This window comes from Piliocolobus tephrosceles, chromosome 3, assembly GCF_002776525.5.
Source record: "Piliocolobus tephrosceles isolate RC106 chromosome 3, ASM277652v3, whole genome shotgun sequence".
Lineage (NCBI taxonomy): Eukaryota > Metazoa > Chordata > Mammalia > Primates > Cercopithecidae > Piliocolobus > Piliocolobus tephrosceles.
The window spans coordinates 132,766,081-132,788,444 of NC_045436.1; the positions used below are offsets into that span (position 1 = coordinate 132,766,081).

The 22,364-nt window shown below is 40.4% G+C and overlaps 1 protein-coding gene across 3 annotated transcripts in view; it reads left to right on the forward strand.

Annotated features, from left to right (window-relative positions):
• Nucleotides 1-233: 233 nt before the first annotated feature.
• NMU (neuromedin U) overlaps nucleotides 234-22,364 on the forward strand; it is a 40,922-nt gene continuing 18,791 nt past the window's right edge. For 2 of the 3 annotated variants that reach the window (XM_023192238.2, XM_023192241.2), the window contains exons 1-3: nucleotides 234-423; nucleotides 6,391-6,449; nucleotides 18,924-18,971. In XM_023192238.2, coding sequence (XP_023048006.1) covers nucleotides 315-423; nucleotides 6,391-6,449; nucleotides 18,924-18,971 — 216 coding nt within the window. In that variant the 5' untranslated portion in view covers nucleotides 234-314. The remainder of the gene's footprint in view (nucleotides 424-6,390; nucleotides 6,450-18,923; nucleotides 18,972-22,364) is intronic. The other variant, XM_023192239.2, reaches the window with a different exon arrangement.

Genomic DNA, 22,364 nt, shown 5'->3' on the forward strand with positions numbered 1-22,364 from the left:
CTTGGGTCAAAACCTCAGGCCAGAGGGCTCGGGTCCCGCTGCAGGGTGGGGCGCGGGCAGGCAGTGGGGCGGGTGACGCGGGGTAGGCTGGGGGTGGCAGGCGGCGAGGTGACGCGCGGCGGGGACTGCGCAGCCCAGCCCACGTGTGCGCGAGATTTAAAAGTTGGCGGCGCGCGGGGCGCTCAGTTCTGTGTGTGGGCCCCGCGAGCGGCGCTCCAGGGCCGCTGGAGGCACTGCCAGGGCACCAGGTAGAGCACCAGCTCGGCGTGGCGCAGCGCAGGGTCCCTAGCAGCGAGCCTCCTGCAGCCGCCGAGATGCTGCGAACAGCGAGTTCCCCCCGCAGGTCGCCCCCCGGACAGGTGGCCGCGGCGTCCCCGCTCCTGCTGCTGCTGCTGCTCGCCTGCTGCGCGGGCGCCTGCGGAGGTAAGACGGTCCCGCACCCGGCCGCAGCCGCACCATGCGCGCCTCTCTCTGGCTCCACTCACAGCTCTCTCCCGCCCTTTCTTTCACCTTCACTTGGCTTCTGGGACTTCGCTTCGCTTCTCTGGTGCCGCGGGATTTCCTGCCTCCCAGGCACAGATCGCCCCCCCCCCCCCAGGGCAACTAGCGACAAGGGAGCAAGGGGCCCGGCCGGGGCCGAAATCCCCAGGCCCCGCGCGGTGATGCCCAGCGGAGACCCTGCGCGGGGCCGACTGCGATAGGTGGAGACTGATAGGGCTCCCTCATCCTCGGGATTTCCAGCCCCGCTGGCCCGTGGAAACGGGTATTAAAATAATGAACGTTAAAATGCCTTCCCTTTGATTGCAATTATTGAAGGGATTGATGGTCGAAGCAAAACAAGAGTGAGCCTGATACTTCGTCCGCTGAGGCAAGGTAAACTTGGCGAATGCTCAGCCTCTTTGGTGAGTGAGCTCGTGTTATGTTGACATAAACCTGAGCTGTACAACGGGCCCCACGCGCTAACCGCTTAGAAGGGGGAAGGAGTGGGCTTTGTGTTTTATCGGTTTTCAGGCACTAGATCAGGAAAAGGAATAGAGAACTTCTCATCACACAAAGTTGAAGAGGCAAATGTGCAAGCCAGGCTTTCAGGCAGTGCGACAGCTACAGCAAGTGATGGCAGATGTGATTTGATAACAATAGGGACTTCCTGAGCTTGGCTTAGACGAAAGAAATAGGAAACGCAAGGTCAGGGAAGGAGATCTGAAGCTTTGGAGACATAGCCGAGCAGAATGCAAACGTTCTGGAGAGATTTGCATGGAGAGATCATTTTCTGGGTTCTCCAAGGGTTACAGCTTACGTTTGCAGGTGGCTTATGGGGACCATTATTCATCCCCAAGTCAGGGGTCCCTCCATTGTCAACCACTGCCTGGCTACAGCCGTAAATTTTCTAGCTTGGCAGAAGGTTCTCGTAGCTTCCCTCTGCTCTCCTGTCAGTGAGGTAAAAGTGGCAGACTGTTGTGTCATTGTTCAGAACGTTGGGTACTTAAAATCACAACTGCAGAGCCTGTAGTCCATCCCTCAATTAGAGATGGGAAAACAGAGACCGCTATGCTTTTCCTAATCTATTTATTTTTACTGTTCTCCTCTCATTGTTTTGATTTTGTCCTTTCCTGAGGCATTGGAGGGCTGTGTGTGTGTGTGTGTGTGTGTGTGAGAGAGAGAGAGAGACTCCTCTACTTGAAAAGCAAGATAATTTGGCTTTGAAATCCAAGCAGTCAGAAGCTAGCAAACCCAAACCTTCTCCACATAGCCAGTAGTGATATAACATTATTTTCTCCCAAGGTAAATGTTCATCTTTTAGGATTTTAAATATATTATTGGTAACTTAGGATGGTAATCTTTATCTGCCCTCTTAAGGATGCAGATAAGCATAGTTTGAAAAGTGACTTTGCTGTGTAAAGAAAATGGATTTCTGTGCATTTGCATGCTACATGCTTGCAGTGAATTTGGCATCAGTGAATTTTGCATGCAGAGAAATTTGCATCAGAGATAACTGCCTTGGGGTGGTTTGGAGAATTTCCGACTGCTGGTGATTGAAGAGTATAGAAAGCAGCAGCTGGTTCGTAAAAGAGATGAGTCTTGGCTTTTATTTCCAAAAGAGCATATCTGCTGACATACCAATAGTCTCATAAATAACCCCAATATTTTTCAAGCAAAAGAATGAGATACTTCCTTTACTACCCAGAGGCCCCCTAGATTGCCCTTTTGCATCTTCATTCCCCTTCAGACCTGCTCTGAATACTAGAAAATGAATTGTATCTCTTTAAAAATGTGGTAGGATGGGGAGAGGGTGAATGGCCATGTGATCTGTCCCAGTCCTGAGTCCCTAAAGATGGCACCAAGGGGGATGTGACATACATAAGCAAAACCCAGAGATTATCTACCATGGTCAATCATCAAGATGCAACTGGATGCCTCAAAAAACAACACAACAAATGTTGCAATGCCAGAGGAAAATAAAAGTGTTATTAAATGCAGCATCCTTGGGAAAAAAAAATTGTGTGCAGAGCACACAATGACCATGCGAAGATAAAGGATCAGCCACAGATTCAGTGGATGGAAACAATTTACTATTCAGAGAACACTAGTAAAATAAAGAAGGAAACTTCTGTAAGAGGAACACATTTTGGATATCTGCAACAAACTGTTACTTGATTTTGCCTGTGACAATAAGTTATCAAATGGTCAAGACTAAGTTAAGGAGTGTCTTTTCCTGCCCAGGCCTCTTGCTCATAGAATAATTTTTAACGTTCACTTGGCAGTAAAGATTTCTCACTTCCCAAACCCACAGTGAAGTACATACTCACTATGAGAAAAGAAAATTGGCACTACTTTTAGAATAATCAGGTCTGTCTTTCTTATACGTAATGTATTTACGGATGTACAAGATTTTATTTTCAGCAGAGTATACTGTATAATACTGAAGATTTCACTTTACTAAATAGTAATGAAGTATAAATACCTTGAAGTTTCTCACTGAAACTTATCAAAAACAGTAAAGTTTTTATGATACAGGCACTGTCCCTGAAAACACGGAAAGTGATCTAAGAACAGTATTGCTCTTTGACAATGTGAAGTCCATATCCAGAATGAAAATCACATTGACTCTAATTAACACATAGACAAAGGAAAGAGTATCTCCCCCTTACGTTTGGGTTCAGTCATAGGATATTAGTCGTTAGTCGTTTTCTTTTCGTGAGACGGAGTCTTGCTCTGTCACCCAGGCTGGAGTGCAGTGGCCCCATCTGGGCTCACTGCAAGCTCCGCCTCCTGGATTCACCCCATTCTCCTGCCTCAGCCTCCCGAATAGCTGGAACTACAGGCGCCTGCCACCATGCCCAGCTAATTTTCTTGTATTTTTAGTGGAGACAGGGTTTCACTGTGTTAGCCAGGATGATCTCGATCTCCTGACCTCATGATCCGCCTGTCTCGTCCTCCCAAAGTGTTGGGATTACAAGCATGAACCACTGTGCCTGGCCAGGATATTATTCGTTTTCTACAAATCATAGAATTTTTTAAAAATTTTGTCTCTTTTATTTTATTTTATTTTTTACCATGAAACTGTGTTTACATGTTTTTTAGAAGGGCCACAAAATATCCTTTTTCTATTTTATGGAAGTGCCTGGGGCTAAGTTAGGCTTAGTGGCCTTTCTAAGTGGCCCATACCAGCTTGGGAAATGGAAAGAAGCAAACTCTCCATGGTCCCAATGAGGCGGTGTGTCTGAACACAGTGAAGCTGAGGTGGAAGCTTCCACTTTTACTGGGGGCCAGGGATGGTCAAAAGTATAAGAGTAAAAAATGCATTATTTAAACACGAATGCTCTGTCAAACAGAATCTCATTTAGTGAGATCACCAGGTGTTTTATATGGAAATTTGAGAAGCACAGCTTTATCCCTTCCTGAAAACAATGAGCTCAGGTTAGGATCTACCAGACAACTGTGACTTTGGGACATATGTTTGTGGTAGGGTGAGAAATATATATTTGAGAAGTGTGTAAGATTATTTACCCACTTTGAATAGTTGTCCCATGAGAGGGGACTCTGTCAGGTTCTGAAATAAAGCCACTCTTTTATGGACTGCATGACCTCTCTAAGTTGTTTCTAACGCTTAGTGCCACAGAAAATGTAGTTGATTACTGTCATTATTATTGTTGTTATCAGAACTTAAATGAGATAACAGTAAAAACTTGTATGAATTCAAGGCAAGAGTTGCCTAAAACATGACAGAATTAGGAAAAAAAATCAATCAGGATATGCAATCAACCAGACTGATTTTCTGAGTTTTTAGTGCACCTGTCATCCAAGAAGCATACACTATACCCAATATGTAGTCTTTTATCCCCCAGCCTCCTCCTAGCCTCCCACCTCAGAGTCCCCAAAGTCCATTACATCACTCTATGTCTTGTGTCCTCATAGCTTAGCTCCCACTTACAAGTGATAACATATGGTATTTAGTTTCCCATTCACTTCAAATAATGGCCTCCAGCTCCATCCAAGTTGCTGCAAAAGACATTACTTTGTTCCTTTTTATGGCTGAGAGATAGTCCGTGGTGTATATATACACCACATTTTCTTTATCCACTTGTTGGTCAATAGGAACATAGGTTGTTTCCATATCTTTGCAGTTGCAAATTTTGCTGCTATAAACATGTGTGCACATGTATCTTTTTCATATAATGACTTCTTTTCCTTTGGATGGATACCCAGTAGTGGGATTCCTGGATCAACCCGTAGATCTACTTTTGGTTCTTTAAGGAATTTCCGTACTGTTTTCCATAGTGGTTGTACTAGTTTACATTCCCACCAGTAGTGTAAAAGTGTTCCCTTTTTACACATCCATGCCAACATCTATTGTTTTTTGACTTTGTAATTATGGCTGTTCTTGCAGGAGTAAGGTATTAACTTGTGGTTTTAATTTGCATTTCCCTGATGGTTAGTGATGCTGAGCATTTTTTTTTTCATATGTTTGCTGGCTCTTTTTCTTTTTTCTTTTTTTTTTTTTTTTTTGAGACGGAGTCTCGCTCTGTCGCCCAGGCTGGAGTGCAGTGGCCGGATCTCAGCTCACTGCAAGCTCCGCCTCCCGGGTTTACGCCATTCTCCTGCCTCAGCCTCCCGAGTAGCTGGGACTACAGGCGCCCGCCACCTCGCCCGGCTAGTTTTTTGTATTTTTTAGTAGAGACGGGGTTTCACTGTGTTAGCCAGGATGGTCTCGATCTCCTGACCTCGTGATCCGCCCGTCTCGGCCTCCCAAAGTGCTGGGATTACAGGCTTGAGCCACCGCACCCGGCCGTTTGCTGGCTCTTTGTATATCTACTTTTGAGAAATGTCTATTCATGTTCTTTGCCAACTTTTTGATGGGATTTTTTTTTTCTTGCTGATTTGAGTTCCTCGTAGATTCTGGATACTAGTCCTTTGTTGGATGCATAGTTTGCATATATTTTCTCCTACTCTGTGGGTTGTCTATTTACTCTGCTGATTATCTCTTTTGCTGTGCAGAAGCTTTTTAGTTTAATTAGGTCCCATTTATTTATTTTAGTTTTTGTTGCTTTTGCTTTTGGGATTTTAGTCATGAATTCTTTGCCTAAGCCAATGTCCAAAAGAGTTTTTCCAATGGACCTTCTAGAATTTTTATGGTCTCAAGTCTTATATTTAAGTCCTTGATATGTCTTGAGTTGATTTTTAAGGTGAGAAATAAGGATCCACTTTCATTCTTCTGTATGTGGCTTGTCAGTTTTCCTAGCACCATTTATTGAATAAGGGTGTACTTTCTCCAATTTATGTTTTTGTATACTTTATTGAAGAATAGTTGGTTTTAAGTATTTGGCTTTATTTCTTTGTTCTCTATTCTTTTCCATTAGTCTAAATGCCTGTTTTTATACCAGTACCATACTGTTTTGGTAACTATAGCCTTATAGTATAATTTGAAGTCCAGTAATGTGATGCCTCCGGATGTATTCTTTTTGCTTAGTATTGCTTTGGCTATGTGGGCTCTTTTTGGTTTTATTTTAGGATTGTTTTTCTGGTTCTGTAAAAGATGATTTTGATATTTTGATGGGAATTGCATTGAATATGTAGATTGCTTTGGGCAGTATGATCATTTTCACAATATTCAGTCTTCCAATTCATGAGCATGAGGTGTGTTTCTATTTGTCTGTAGACATAAGTAATTCATTCTTGAGAGTAATATCTTTTTAATGTTATTAAGGTTTGTTTAGTAATTATGTCTCCTTGTACTAAATCAAATGCTGAAATATTTAGTTGAAATAGGTGGGTGACGATGTACAGTGAAAAATGAAGAAAGTGTCCAAGAAAGAATTATATATGGATATTTAATTTTAGAAGAAATGCTATAAAGTTAAAGTTAACCTGTGGCTATAACTTTATTTTTAGGTGCTCCAATATCACCTCAAGGATTACAGCCTGCACAACAGCTACAGTTGTGGAATGAGGTAAGGAACTATCATCACACAAATTTGTAGAAACTTTACCCTTCTTTGAAATTATCATGTTAAAATCTATAATTGAGCTTTGGGAGAACTATGATTTTACCAATAATCTAATAATAAAACCCAGAATTACTATTTTTATTAAATAAAAAACAAAAATTTTGTAAATTGTTAAGAGGGCAGAAATAAATGCCAATAACAGAATAAAATAGAGTAATACAAGAACAGAGTAGTTACAGTAAATCTGTATGTACTTAAAAGACAGAGGTTCTAAGATTGGATTTTTAAAAATAGATCCAGATATATATTGTCTATCAGTATCACACTTAAAACAGAAAACAAAAAAGACTAAGTATAAAAGGATGGAAAATTATGTAGCAAGCAAATACAAACTGAAAGAGAATATATCTGATCAAACAGAATTCAAATAAATAAACCATCATAACAGACAAATAAGGATCTTATATGTTAATAAAAGAAAACCAGATTTTCTTTTTTTTTTTTTTTTTTTTTAGGGGGGGTCTCCCCCCTTTCGCCCGGACTGGGGTGCAGGGGCCGGATCTCAGCTCACTGCAAGCTCCGCCTCCCGGGTTTATGCCATTCTCCTGCCTCAGCCTCCGGAGTAGCTGGGACTACAGGCGCCCGCCACCTCGCCCGGCTAGTTTTTGTATTTTTAGTAGAGACGGGGTTTCACCGTGTTAGCCAGGATGGTCTCGATCTCCTGACCTCGTGATCCGCCTGTCTCGGCCTCCCAAAGTGCTGGGATTACAGGCTTGAGCCACCGCGCCCGGCCAGAAAACCAGATTTTCAACATAAGAGTTGGCAGAGACGAAGATGGCCAAATAGGAACAGCTCCAGTCTCCAACTCCCAGCGCAAGCGACACAGAAGACCGGTGATTTCTGCATTTTCAACTGAGGTACTGGGGTCATCTCACTAGGGAGTGCCAGACAATCGGTGCTGATCAGCTGCTGCAGCCCGACCAGCGAGAGCTGAAGCAGGGCGAGGCATCGCCTCACCTGGGAAGCACAAGGGGGAAGGGAATCCCTTTTCCTAGCCAGGGGAACTGAGACACACAACACCTGGAAAATCAGGTAACTCCCACCCCAATACTGCGCTTTAAGCAAACAGGCACACCAGGAGAATATATCCCACACCTGGCCGGGAGGGTGCCATGCCCACGGAGCCTCCCTCATTGCTAACACAGCAGTCTGCGATCTAACCGCAAGGCAGCAGCGAGGCTGGGGGAGGGGCGCCCGCCATTGCTGAGGCTTAAGTAGGTAAACAAAGCCACTGGGAAGCTCGAACTGGGTGGAGCTCACAGCAGCTCAAGGAAACCTGCCTGTCTCTGTAGACTCCACCTCTGGGGACAGGGCACAGCTAAATAACAACAACAAAAAAAGCAGCAGCAACCTGTGCAGACACAAACGACTCTGTCTGACAGCTTTGAAGAGAGCAGTGGATCTCCCAACACAGAGGTTGAGATCTGAGAAGGGACAGACGGCCTGCTCAAGTGGGTCCCTGACCCCTGAGTAGCCTAACTGGGAGACATCCCCCACTAGGGGCAGTCTGACACCCCACACCTCACAGGGTGGAGTACACCCCTGAGAGGAAGCTTCCAAAGTAAGAATCAGACAGGTACACTCGCTGTTCAGTAATATTCTATCTTCTGCAACCTCTGCTGCTGATACCCAGGCAAACAGGGTCTGGAGCAGACCTCAAACAATCTCCAACAGACCTACAGCTGAGGGTCCTGACTGTTAGAAGGAAAACTATCAAACAGGAAGGACACCTATATCAAAACCCCATCAGTACGCCACCATCATCAAAGACCAGAGACAGATAAAACCACAAAGATGGGGAAAAAGCAGGGCAGAAAAGCTGGAAATTCAAAAAATAAGAGCGCATCTCCCCCTGCAAAGGAGCGCAGCCCATCACCAGCAATGGATCAAAGCTGGTCAGAGAATGACTATGACGAGATGAGAGAAGAAGGCTTCAGTCCATCAAAATTCTCAGAGCTAAAGGAGGAATTATGTACCTAGCACAAAGAAACTAAAAATCTTGAAAAAAGAGTGGAAGAATTGACAGCTAGACTAATTAATGCAGAGAAGGTCATAAACGAAATGACAGAGTTGAAAACCATGACACGAGAAATACATGACAAATGCACAAGCTTCAGTAACTGACTCGATCAACTGGAAGAAAGAGTATCAGCGACTGAGGATCAAATGAATGAAATGAAGCAAGAAGAGAAACCAAAAGAAAAAAGAAGAAAAAGAAATGAACAAAGCCTGCAAGAAGTATGGGATTATGTAAAAAGACCAAATCTACATCTGATTGGGGTGCCTGAAAGTGAGGGGGAAAATGGAACGAAGTTGGAAAACACTCTTCAGGATATCATCCAGGAGAACTTCCCCAACCTAGCAGGGCAGGCCAACATTCAAATTCAGGAAATACAGAGAACGCCACAAAGATACTCCTCCAGAAGAGCAATTCCAAGACACATAATTGCCAGATTCACCAAAGTTGAAATGAAGGAAAAAATCTTAAGGGCAGCCAGAGAGAAAGGTTGGGTTACCCACAAAGGGAAGCCCATCAGACTAACAGCAGATCTCTTGGCAGAAACTCTCCAAGCCAGAAGAGAGTGGGGGCCAATATTCAACATTCTTAAAGAAAAGAATTTTAAACCCAGAAGTTCATATCCAGCCAAATTAAGTTTCATAAGTGAAGGAGAAATAAAATCCTTTACAGATAAGCAGATGCTTAGAGATTTTGTCACCACCAGGCCTGCCTTACAAGAGACCCTGAAAGAAGCCCTAAACATGGAAAGGAACAACTGGTACCAGCCACTGCAAAAACATGCCAAAATGTAAAGACCATTGAGGCTAGGAAGAAACTGCATCAACTAACAAGCAAAATAACCAGTTAATATCATAATGGCAGGATCAAGTTCACACATAACAATATTAACCTTAAATGTAAATGGACTAAATGCTCCAATTCAAAGACACAGACTGGCAAACTGGATAAAGAGTCAAGACCCATCAGTCTGCTGTATTCAGGAGACCCATCTCACATGCAGAGACATACATAGGCTCAAAATAAAGGGATGGACGAAGATCTACCAAGCAAATGGAGAACAAAAAAAAGCAGGGGTTGCAATCCTAGTCTCTGATAAAACAGACTTTAAACCATCAAAGATCAAAAGAGACAAAGAAGGCCATTACATAATGGTAAAGGGATCAATTCAACAGGAAGAGCTAACTATCCTAAATATATATGCACCCAATACAGGAGCACCCAGATTCATAAAGCAAGTCCTTAGAGACTTACAAAGAGACTTAGACTCCCATACAATAATAATGGGAGACTTCAACACTCCACTGTCAACATTAGACAGATCAACGAGACAGAAAGTTAACAAGGATATCCAGGAATTGAACTCATCTCTGCACCAAGCGGACCTAATAGACATCTATAGAACTCTCCAACCCAAATCAACAGAATATACATTCTTCTCAGCACCACATCACACTTATTCCAAAATTGACCACATAATTGGAAGTAAAGCACTCCTCAGCAAATGTAAAAGAACAGAAATTATAACAAACTGTCTCTCAGACCACAGTGCAATCAAATTAGAACTCAGGACTAAGAAACTCAATCAAAACCACTCAACTACATGGAAACTGAACAACCTGCTCCTGAATGACTACTGGGTACATAACAAAATGAAGGCAGAAATAAAGATATTCTTTGAAACCAGTGAGAACAAAGATACAACATACCAGAATCTCTGGGACACATTTAAAGCAGTGTGTAGAGGAAAATTTATAGCACTAAATGCCCACAAGAGAAAGCTGGAAAGATCTAAAATTGACACTCTAACATCACAATTAAAAGAACTAGAGAGGCAAGAGCAAACACATTCAAAAGCTAGCAGAAGGCAAGAAATAACTAAGATCAGAGCAGAACTGAAGGAGATAGAGACACAAAAAACCCTCCAAAAAATCAATGAATCCAGGAGTTGGTTTTTTGAAAAGATCAACAAAATTGACAGACTGCTAGCAAGACTAATAAAGAAGAAAAGAGAGAGGAGTCAAAGAGACGCAATAAAAAATGATAAAGGGGATATCACCACCGACCCCACAGAAATACAAACTACCATCAGAGAATACTATAAACACCTCTACGCAAATCAACTAGAAAATCTAGAAGAAATGGATAATTTCCTGGACACTTACACTCTCCCAAGACTAAACCAGGAAGAAGTTGAATACCTGAATAGACCAATAGCAGGCTCCAAAATTGAGGCAATAATTAATAGCCTACCAACCAAAAAAAGTCCAGGACCAGATGGATTCACAGCTGAATCTACCAGAGGTACAAGGAGGAGCTGGTACTATTCCTTCTGAAACTATTCCAATCAATTGAAAAAGAAGGAATCCTCCCTAACTCATTTTATGAGGCCAACATCATCCTGATACCAAAGCCTGGCAGAGACACAACAAAAAAAGAGAATTTTAGACCAATATCCCTGATGAACATTGATGCCAAAATCCTCAATAAAATACTGGCAAACCGGATTCAGCAGCACATCAAAAAGCTTATCCACCATGATCATGTGGGCTTCATCCCTGGGATGCAAGGCTGGTTCGACATTCGCAAATCAATAAACGTAATCCAGCATATCAACAGAACCAAAGACAAGAACCACATGATTATCTCAATAGATGCAGAAAAGGCTTTTGACAAAATTCAACAGCCCTTCATGTTAAAAACGCTCAATAAATTCGGTATTGATGGAACATACCTCAAAATAATAAGAGCTATTTATGACAAACCCACAGCTAATATCATACTGAATGGGCAAAAACTGGAAACATTCCCTTTGAAAACTGGCACAAGACAGGGATGCCCTCTCTCACCACTCCTATTCAACATAGTGTTGGAAGTTCTGGCTAGGGCAATCAGGCAAGAGAAAGAAATAAACGGTATTCAGTTAGGAAAAGAAGAAGTCAAATTGTCCCTGTTTGCAGATGACATGATTGTATATTTAGAAAATCCCATTGTCTCAGCCCAAAATCTCCTTAAGCTGATAAGCAACTTCAGCAAAGTCTCAGGATACAAAATTAATGTGCAAAAATCACAAGCATTCTTAGACACCAGTAACAGACAAACAGAGAGCCAAATCATGAATGAACTCCCATTCACAATAGCTTCAAAGAGAATAAAATACCTAGGAATCCAACTTACAAGGGATGTAAAGGACCTCTTCAAGGAGAATTACAAACCACTGCTCAGTGAAATAAAAGAGGACACAAACAAATGGAAGAACATACCATGCTCATGGATAGGAAGAATCAATATCGTGAAAACGGCCATACTGCCCAAGGTTATTTATAGATTCAATGCCATCCCCATCAAGCTACCAATGAGTTTCTTCACCGAATTGGAAAAAACTGCTTTAAAGTTCATATGGAACCAAAAAAGAGCCCGCATTCCCAAGACAATCCTAAGTCAAAAGGACAAAGCTGGAGGCATCACGCTACCTGACTTCAAACTATACTTCAAGGCTACAGTAACCAAAACAGCATGGTACTGGTACCAAAACAGAGATATAGACCAATGGAACAGAACGGAGTCCTCAGAAATAATGCTACACATCTACAACCATCTGATCTTTGACAAACCTGAGAGAAACAAGAAATGGGGAAAGGATTCCCTATTTAATAAATGGTGCTGGGAAAATTGGCTAGCCATAAGTAGAAAGCTGAAACTGGATCCTTTCCTTACTCCTTATACGAAGATTAATTCAAGATGGATTAGAGACTTAAATTTATTTAACAACTGATAGACCTTCAGGAAAAAAATAAAAACATTATAACTCAAAATGTATAAGCTACAGCTAAAACAGTAGCTAGAGAAAAATTTTAGCTTCATATGTATTTATCAGGAATGAAGAAAATGTAAAAACATTAATAAGCTAAGCATTCTGCTAAAAATGAGGTGAAAAAGAACAGGGAAAATTAAAAGTAACACGAATGAAGTAAATAATAAAAATAAGCAGGGCGTCCTGGCTGATGCCTGTAATCCCAGCACGTTGAGGGGCTGAGGTGGGTAGATCACGAGATCAAGAGTTTGAGACCAGCCCAGTCAACATAGTAAAACCCCGTCTACTAATACACAAAAATTACCTGGACATGGTGGCATGTGCCTGTAATCCCAGCTACTCGGGAGGCTGGGAGGCGGAGGTTGCAGTGAGCCGAGATGGCACCACTGCACTCGAGCCTGGGCGGCAGAGTGAGACTCCATCTCAAAAAAGAATAAATAATAATAGTAATAATAATAATGGCAGAAATAAATTTTAAAAAGACAGTGGAGCAACAGTTTTAACAAAACCATATATTTGTTCTTTCAGTAAGTTAAACGCTAGTAGTACTGATTTCAAAAGGCAGAGGGGAAGGCAAAGAAACAAGATATAGACCAAAAAATGTAGAACCCAAGAAAAATAGAGATATAAAAAAAGTTTTAAAATAGTATTATGGATAGTTGATTGTGTGATGGATGGTTGCACAACTCTGTAAATACACTAAAAACCTTTGAGTTGTGCACTTTAAGTGGGTGAATTGTATGGCTTGTGGATTATATCTCAGTAAAGCTGTTAAAAAGAAAGTATGGACGACTATCTGGTGATAATTTTGAAATTAGATGAAATGGATAAATTCCTAGATCAATATGCTGTGCCAAAAAAGGTGCAGTGGTAACATGATAAGCACTGAAGGAACAATTTCTTCTTTCCTTGTATCACTGGCCAAGACCTGCTTACTAGCTTACACAGTAAATGTATCTAAAGCTTCTCCATAAAGTATAAACTTGCTCTAGAAGTTCGATACATAACGTTTACCCAGTTAAGAAAGTTCCCTTATTTTCCTAACTTGCTAAGAGTTTTGTTAATCCTAAATAAAATGTGAACTTAAATACTTTATTTGTGTCACTATTGAGATAAACAATATGCTTTTTCTCTTTTAGTCTGTAACTGCAATGAATTGCATTAACAAACTTCTTGCTCTTGAACTATTGGAACTGGTTTGAGAGTTCAGGAGATTTTTGGATATAATGCCAATATACAAGACTCAATAACATTTCTTTTCACTAGGCAAAAGTAACATAAAAGTACAATTTAAAATACTGTAGTCTACACAATAGTGACAAAATCTGTATTTAGGAATTAACCAAAAACACACCCTAAATTTATACAGTAGAAAATTAATTTCTAATAAAGAAAATAGATGATGATATAAGTATTTGGAGAGACATTCTCTCTTGGATGAAACAATTAATTTAACATAATAAAAATATCATTTTTCCTTGTTAATTAATATAAATCCCATAAAATCAATGCAATCCCAAACAATTTAATTTATCTAAAAAAAAAAAAAAACTTTAAAATTTAACCTAAAATTGATATGGAAAAATATAGGTCTACAAATAGCTGAAAACATTTTAAATATGAAGAGCTACTACTAGGAATTGCCTTATTGGATATTGAGACATAGTATAGAAACTGCAGTAATTAAAAGAAAAGGCATGGTAATTGCACAAGAACAGACAGAATGAACCAATGGAACAGAGACTAGAGCTTGGCGAGTATAGCAGTCACCACCAGTACCTGTCATATCCCTTTGGCATTTGCCATCCCAGGGTACTGGAAATTTATAGTTTCTGATTGCAAGCATCCATGACTTTTCCTCTGCTGCCTGTACTTGGGCCAGCCAGAAGTGGCTGAGTATAAATGACCCCACCACTGAAAGCAGCCCCCAATTGGAGACCACAGGGAGTTGGTGGATAAATACCTTAGCCACCTCACCCCTAAAGAAGGAAATACAGTGTATATTATAGAGTTAGTAGAAAATCTTGTAGGACAATATCTTTGTTAGCTAGGTGCAGGGAAAAACTTCCTGAATGAAACTTCAAATATAAATCGTAAGAAACTTCAAATATAAATCGTAAGGCCAAAAACATTCATGAATTAAATTACATTAAAAGTGAAAATTCTTTCAGCAAAGGACTCCATGGAAAAACGTAAGAGCCTTTGTTGGTTTTTTGTTTTTGTTTTTGAGACAGGGTCTTGCTCTGTCGCCCAGGCTGGAGTATAGTGGCGTGACCTCTGCTCACTGCAACCTCCACCTCCTTGGGTTCAAGTGATTCTCGTGCCTCAGCCTCCTGAGTAGCTGGGACTACAGGCACGTGCCACCAAGCCCAGCTAGTTTTTGTATTTTAAGTGGAGACAGGGTCTTGCTATGTTGGCCAGGCTGGTCTCGAACTCCTGACCTCAAGTGATCCGCCCACCTTGGCTTCTCAAAGTGCTGGAATTACAGATGTGAGCCACCCTGCCCAGGTGGTAAGAGCCTTTGAAAGAAGATATTGACAATGTCTAAAACCGATATGGGGTTGCTTTTCTAGAATATATAAGAAACTACACCAAATCAACTGGATAAAGATAAGACTTCAAAATAAAAATAGTCATAGGATAAGAACAGTTTACAGAATAGGAAGTTCAAAAGGTTAACAAACATCTAAAACATATAAACATGTTCATTAGTAACAATGAAATGAAAATTGGGACAAGAGCAAAGTGACACTTTCCACCTATTAGACTAGCAAAACAATTGAAATCTAGTTAATCACAAATGTTAACAAGGATGTGGGGTCTACAAACCCTCATGCATTGCTGGGCAGAGTGCCAATTAGTAGAGCCATCTAGAAAACAACCTAGATATCCCCATGATCCAGCATTCCTTCTCCTGGGTAGATAGCCCAAAGATATTCTCCCACAGATCCATAAGTGGAGCACAGATTCAAGGAGGTTGATTATAGCTTTGCTTATAGTGAGAGGAATTGGAGGGAACCCCGCTGTCTCTCACTGGGGAGTGGTTAGGCAACATGTGGTGGGCACACATTATAGAATATACTGCAGCACTTGAAGTAACATGCTAGATACACACCCAGCAACATGGATAGGTCTCAGTGGATAGTGTTAAGCGGAAAAAAAGTAAGAAAATATACACGCACACAAAACAACAATATGGGTTTTACAAAAACATATACAAATGGAGGATATGCCTCAAATACACTAGAAGAGTTGCCTATAGGAGAGTGGAATGGGGATAGGAAATGGAAATATAAAAAGAATAAATAAATAAAGCAAGGCTAATGATGATAGTGAGCTATGAACTGAGAAGAGTACCCTTTGTACCTAGGCCACCCCCAACAAAATACATAAGGGAAAAGATAAGATAGATGCCAAGTGCCAAGTACAAAACAGTCTTCAATAGTATAGAAATTCATCAAGTGTGTATTACAAGGGCCTCTGCCTTGGTAGAATATCTAGGTACATGCTAGAACTATAAATAAGATGAAGAGTGACTTAGATAACAGATATTAATGTATAGTACAGACACATTTATTTTAGCTTGAAATATTCTATATTTCCATGGAAAATATTTGGAAAAATACTTTAGATGATAATGCTGGAAAAAACTCAGAGTTGCAAAAGCAGTATACATTCTTTTACAGAAAAAAAGATATTTAAACAAGTTAAGATGCAGCTGGGCACGGTGACTCAGGCCTAATACCAGTTCTTTCACAGGCTGAGGCAGGAGGATCCCTTGAGCTCAGGAGTTCAAGATCAGCCTGGGTAACATAGTGAGACCTCATCTCTATAAATAATAAAAAATATGCCAGGCATGGTGGTGCTTGCCTGTGGTGCCACTTACTCAAGAGGCTGACATGGGAGGATCACGTGAGCCCAAGAAGTCAAGGCTGCAGTGAGCTCTTATTGTACCACTGCACTCCAGTCTGGCAGTCTGGGTGACAGCCAGACCTCATCTCAAAAAAAAAAAAAAAAAAAAGAAAAGAAAAGAAAAGAAAAGAAAGAGAAAAAAAAGAAGTTAAGATGCTAGGAACATATAGTTAATTTTTCTGCTTGAAGATTTAAAAATTACAGAGCTACAGCAAACCAACACAGGAACAGAAAACCAAACACTACATGTTCTCACTCGTAAGTCGGAGTTGAACAATGAGGACAAATGGACACAGGGAGGGGGAACATCACACACCGGAGCCTGTTGGTGGGAGGGGCTTGGGGGATAAGGGGAGGGAGAGCATTAAGACAAATACCTAATGCATGCAGGGCTTAAAACCCAGATGATGGGTTGATGGGTGCAGCAAACCACCATGGCATGTGTATACCTATGTAACAAACCTGCACGTTCTGCACATGTTTCCCAGAACTTAAAGTAAAATAAAAATAAATAAATAAATAAATAAATAAATAAATAAATAAATAAATACAGAGCTACCCAGACACTAGAAACACATTCTTCCTAACCATATATAGAGACCTAAACATTTTCAATGAGATTTACCAATGGTCTCTACAGAGTTCTCAAAAGCAATCAGTGGCATAAAAAACCATTAGAGCCATATGCTGAGTACAATGAACAAATGCTTACTCAAATGGAAAGTGGGCAAGCAGTGTTCCTGTGTCCTTCAAAGAAATGTGAGAAAAGACTGAAAAACTTTGCAGCTATCTCCTAATTTGACTAACGGGCTTTTTTTTAAAGTGTCATGTTTTTATTCACATGGCGTTGATGTCCTGAGATTCAAAGGTTCTCTGTTCTTGAACATGGGCCACCTCACATAGACGGGCAGCCTGGTCTGTGTGTGGACAACGTTCCCCTGGAGTGGGTAATGTGTTCAGATACCTGCACACCGTAAAAAACTCAGGAGGAACTACTTACTTTTACCCTACTAAACCACAGAAGGTGACATTTGGAGGTGATGTAGTAAGCATTGCTCAAAAGTCAGAGCTTTAAAATGGTCATCTTTTTGACTTTGCCCTCTCAATTCACTTTTTTTCCCCGCAAGTTTAATTCAACTTAATTAAAGGATTTTTGTTAAACAGTTATTCTGGGCGATTTAGCGATGACATGACCCCTACCCAGAGCGTGTGTGTGTGTGTGTGCGCGCGTGCGCGACCATGATTTCAGGTTTGTAAGGCATGGAAGAGGGACCAGCTGGGAGGGCGCAAAGGATGAGTGGAACAAACAATTCCCCAAATATTTGGGAAATAAAGGGAAGATGAGGATAAAAGGAGGATAAAAGTTCTGTGAGGATAAAAAGGAAGGGGACATAAGCTTATGCTTTTCTATATTGTCTTATACCTTTGTTATTCTCTAAGGAAATAATATATTTTAGGACATGTTCAACTTAGAAGCAATGAGGAGCTTGAGAATTTATGACAGTGGAGTATAATAATCCACCCCCTGGTATGAGAAAAAGAATCCTGGGACTGAAACGGGCCTCTAAGATGGAATGCCATAAATAGGACTCAACCTCAATCATTCCAGAGAGACAAGAATCAGTACCATTTTTTTCCAGTTCCATTTTAAAAGGCCATCAAAGAAATAAATGTCATAAACAATGCCATACATCCAGCTTATTGCTTAACTTCTCAGCATAGTTTTTATGATTAATATAAATCTCTCATTCTACCATTTAAAGTCTCAAGTTTTCTTTTTAGAATAAGGGCTGAGAATAGTTAGTTGCCAACTGTAACTCAGTAAACCCTCATTATAAAATATAACTCTCAGGCCGGGCGCGGTGGCTCAAGCCTGTAATCCCAGCACTTTGGGAGGCCGAGACGGGCGGATCACGAGGTCAGGAGATCGAGACCATCCTGGCTAACACGGTGAAACCCCGTCTCTACTAAAAAATACAAAAAACTAGCCGGGCGACGTGGCGGGCGCCTGTAGTCCCAGCTACTCGGGAGGCTGAGGCAGGAGAATGGCGTAAACCCGGGAGGCGGAGCTTGCAGTGAGCTGAGATCCGGCCACTGCACTCCAGCCTGGGCGGCAGAGCCAGACTCCGTCTAAAAAAAAAAAAAAATATATATATATATATATATAACTCTCTTCCTATACTGGTTTCATGGGAGAGATCTAGTGGATTGCCTATGTTGTATGAACAATTTTTCTGGTATGCTGTTTATCATACTGTTATTATGTTAATTTAGGTGACATTAGGTTCATGTGTCATACAGAACCATATGGTAACCAAAGGTCTGCCTTAATTTTAAGGTCATTCTTTAGTTCACCTCTCACATTTCTCAGACTAAATAATACGTGACAGTCTTTTCCTCAATATATTAATGTGAGGCATCTCCATGCCCTAGGATGGTCCCCATCAGCAGTCACTAGAGACATATATCCTGTGGTTAGGGTGACATCTTGAGGGAAGTCTCATTTCCAAGACTTTCTTATAAAGTTTTTGAGGCTCCTCTCTTCCAAGTCCAGAGTCCTAAACTGTTATGGAACTGTGGTTAATATTCCATAGGTAATGTGACTTTGTAAAATCTACTCTCTGTTATTTTCTGTCCATTCCCAGGATGTAACTGACATTTTTGTTTTCTACAGATAGATGATGCTTGTTCGTCTTTTCTGTCCATTGATTCCCAGCCTCAGGTAATTCCAATTGAAGGTATTTTGTCATAATGTAGGTGTTTGTGTAGTGCTTAAACTCTCCATTGCTGACTTTGGAACCTTTATGTGCTCATGAAAACATGTCAACATATGAGATATTATTTCATTTGCTGCAGATAATAATCAATACTGTGGGCTTGTGTTGTAATGTGCTAGGGCTTTCATCTCTAAATAAAATAGATTTGCAGATAATATACACATATTTTGTAATGTCAAATTAAAATGTTAGTTTCAAAATCAAATTATATGTTAAGTTAGAAATACTATATCTGTCAGGGTGCAGTGGCTCATGCCTGTAATCGCAGTGCTTTGAGAGGTCCAGGTGGGAGGATCACTTGAGGCTGGGAGTTCGAGACTAGCCTGGGCAACATAGCAAGACCCTGTCTCTATCAAATAATATTAGTAAGAATTTAAGCAAACTAACACAGGAACAGAAAACCAAATACTGCATGTTCTCACTTACAAGTGGGAGTTAAATGATGAGAACACATGAACACAAAGAGGGGGAAAACAGACACAGGGCCTACTTGAGGGTGGAGGTGGGAAGAGAGAGACGATCAGAAGAAATAACTATTGGGTACTAGACTTAGTACCTGGGTGATGAAATAATCTGTATAACAGAACCCTGTGACACAAGTTTACCTATATGACAATCTTGCACATGTACTGCTGAACCTAAAATAAAAGTTTAAATAATAATAAAAATTTAAAATACTGTATCTATTGCTGCATTTGGGGACAAATATCCTATCTCCCAATTGAGTTCGAAACCCATTGAGTGATGAATTTATGAGTCAGACTTTTGGAGGTCAAAATATTGTCATTATAATCGAAAAGTCCATTTGTGACTGTGGTTTCAGATCTGATGTCAAGTGTGTTTGCTATAATTGCCTCCAGAATTAAACTTGCCTGCAAGTCTCAGACAGTGACTCTGAGCTTCCCACCAGTCAGATTCTCAGCCACAGGGCAGAGACCAGGCAAGAACAGCTGACCAGAGTAAGAACACTGACTCTATAGAGGAAAGAGCTGAACTGAACATACCCAATTTCTTCCTCTCAGTTCACCTACCAGACAGCTCCCTCCTCTTCAATAGAAAAGAATTAAGAGAAGGTTTTGGAAAGAGGCCAGGAGTGCTAATCTAGCCCCTCCACATGGACACTTAAGGAATGGGGAATAAGTGTGTCTTACATTGTCTTTACTGGAGGATGCTGCTTTCAGAGTCATCAACTATGCACCTGGGGCGTACTCCCTACACAGTCTGGCCGAGGTGCCCAGGCTGTTGGTCACACAGTCTCCATTTGTGTTTTCCTGGCTGGTGTGAAGAAGCAGCCTTGTATAGTGTTGTATTTCTCCTGCCTCAATCTATACCCTAGGTACCTGCTGGAAATCTGAGGTATTAGGTAGTAAAGCAACACCAGGATCACCATAGATGACGTTTTTGAACAATATTTCAAATTATTCCAGGAGCATTGGCAGATATATATTAATAACATGAGATAGATATTAATCAGCATATATGCATTTGTGTTGTATTTAAAATTCAGGAACATCCTCAAAATCACTTTTAGGTCTTCAGTACTAAGAGGATGAATTTTAAAGCACTCATTTAAACTTCATCAAGATAAACTAATGTTTGACTGGATTTCAGTACTGTGCCTCTTTCAAGAGGAGCTTAGTAAATTTACTATTTGTAACTTTTACATTTATAATGTAAATAGTAATAAATTTAATACTTTAAAAAATATTGTTTTATTACATGTGAAATTAAAGCTATGCATTAAAACCTAATTTTGGTTTCACCATAGTATATTGGTGATGTTCTTACATGGGATACATTTATAGCCAGCACCTAGAGTCATGCTTGAGAAGAGACTCAGTAAATATCTCTTTAATTACTTTGTTAATAAAACCCAGCAGCAAGCATGCTATGCAGAAATTGTTCTCTTGTAACAAATATCATTATATCATCCCTTTTTATGGCCCATTCACTAGTTTAAAAACCATATAAATATGGTTTTACTGATTTAGCTCTCAAATAAAAAATATAAATTCTGGAAGAATACATACAAAATAAATGATAATGGCTATGTGGAAGGGGAGTCCTAGGTGGATAGAACAGAAAAAGAAGGACTTTTTAACTGGATATCATCTTATAATTTTTTAGCTTTGAAACATGTGAAATTATGAATTATTCAAAATTCAAAGGAAATAAATGAAATAAATTGTATAAAAAAGATAGATTTACAAGTCCCTTCCCTAGAAATAGCTGCTGAATGAATACAGATGCATCTCTTTGGAATGGTGTTTATGTGTCGTAACTGTATTTGGGTACCTTCACAGGAATAAGAAATATTAATAAATTAGGAATTGTTTTTAAAAATTGTATTCCTGATGTTTTGGGAATATATCATTTTATGGGCTTACTTCTGTGGCTGGGTTTCTTCATATGCTTGGTGATCGTTGGCTGGCTATCAGCAGGGGTGGTGGAGGCAGCTGGGCAAAGTGTTACTTACAGTCCAGCAGGCTAGTCTGAGCTTTTTCACATGGTGGCTGGGTTCCACCAGCAGTGGGGAGAGCAAGCTCATCACCTAAGTGGGTTTCAAACATCTGCTTGTAACATGTTTACTCATGCCCCACTGGCCAAAGCAAGACACAGAGTCAATGCAGGGGGCCACACTCAATGTCTGCGTTAGGGGACTGACTACATAAAGGCAATGGATACAGGGAGGTGTGATTCAATGGGGATATTATTATAACAGTAATTACTATAATTTCTAAAGATTGTCATTATTTTCTCAAAACATTGATAATAAACTCAATTCATGAGTGAGCAATTCAGTACACAACTGAAAACTAGTTGTAAGTGTAGCTATTGTACTCAGATTTAAGGTTTTAGCATCACTTAGTCATTTAAAATACTAAGCCATCATATCACTGCTTTGTTCCAAATCTTCTTATGGTTTCTTATTGCAATTAGAATAATATCAAAATCCCTTGATACAGCCCACAGAGCCTAAATAATTTTTTTTTTATTTTAGGTTCGGGGTAAATGTACTGTTTTGTTATGTAGGTAAAGTGTGTTGCGGAGGTTTGGTGTACAGATTATTTCATCACCCAGGTAATAAGCATAGTACTAGATAGATAGGTAATTTTTTTATTCTAACCCTCTTCCCACCATCCACCCTCAAGTAGGCCCTGTTATCTATTGTTCTCTTCTTTTTGGCCATGTGCATTCGTGTTTAGCTCCTACTTACTAGTGAGAACATGTGGTATTTGGTTTTCTGTTCCTGTGTTACTTAGCTTAGGGTAATACCCTCCAGCTCCATCTATGTTGCTGCAAAGGACATGATCTCATTCTTTTTTATGGCTGCATAG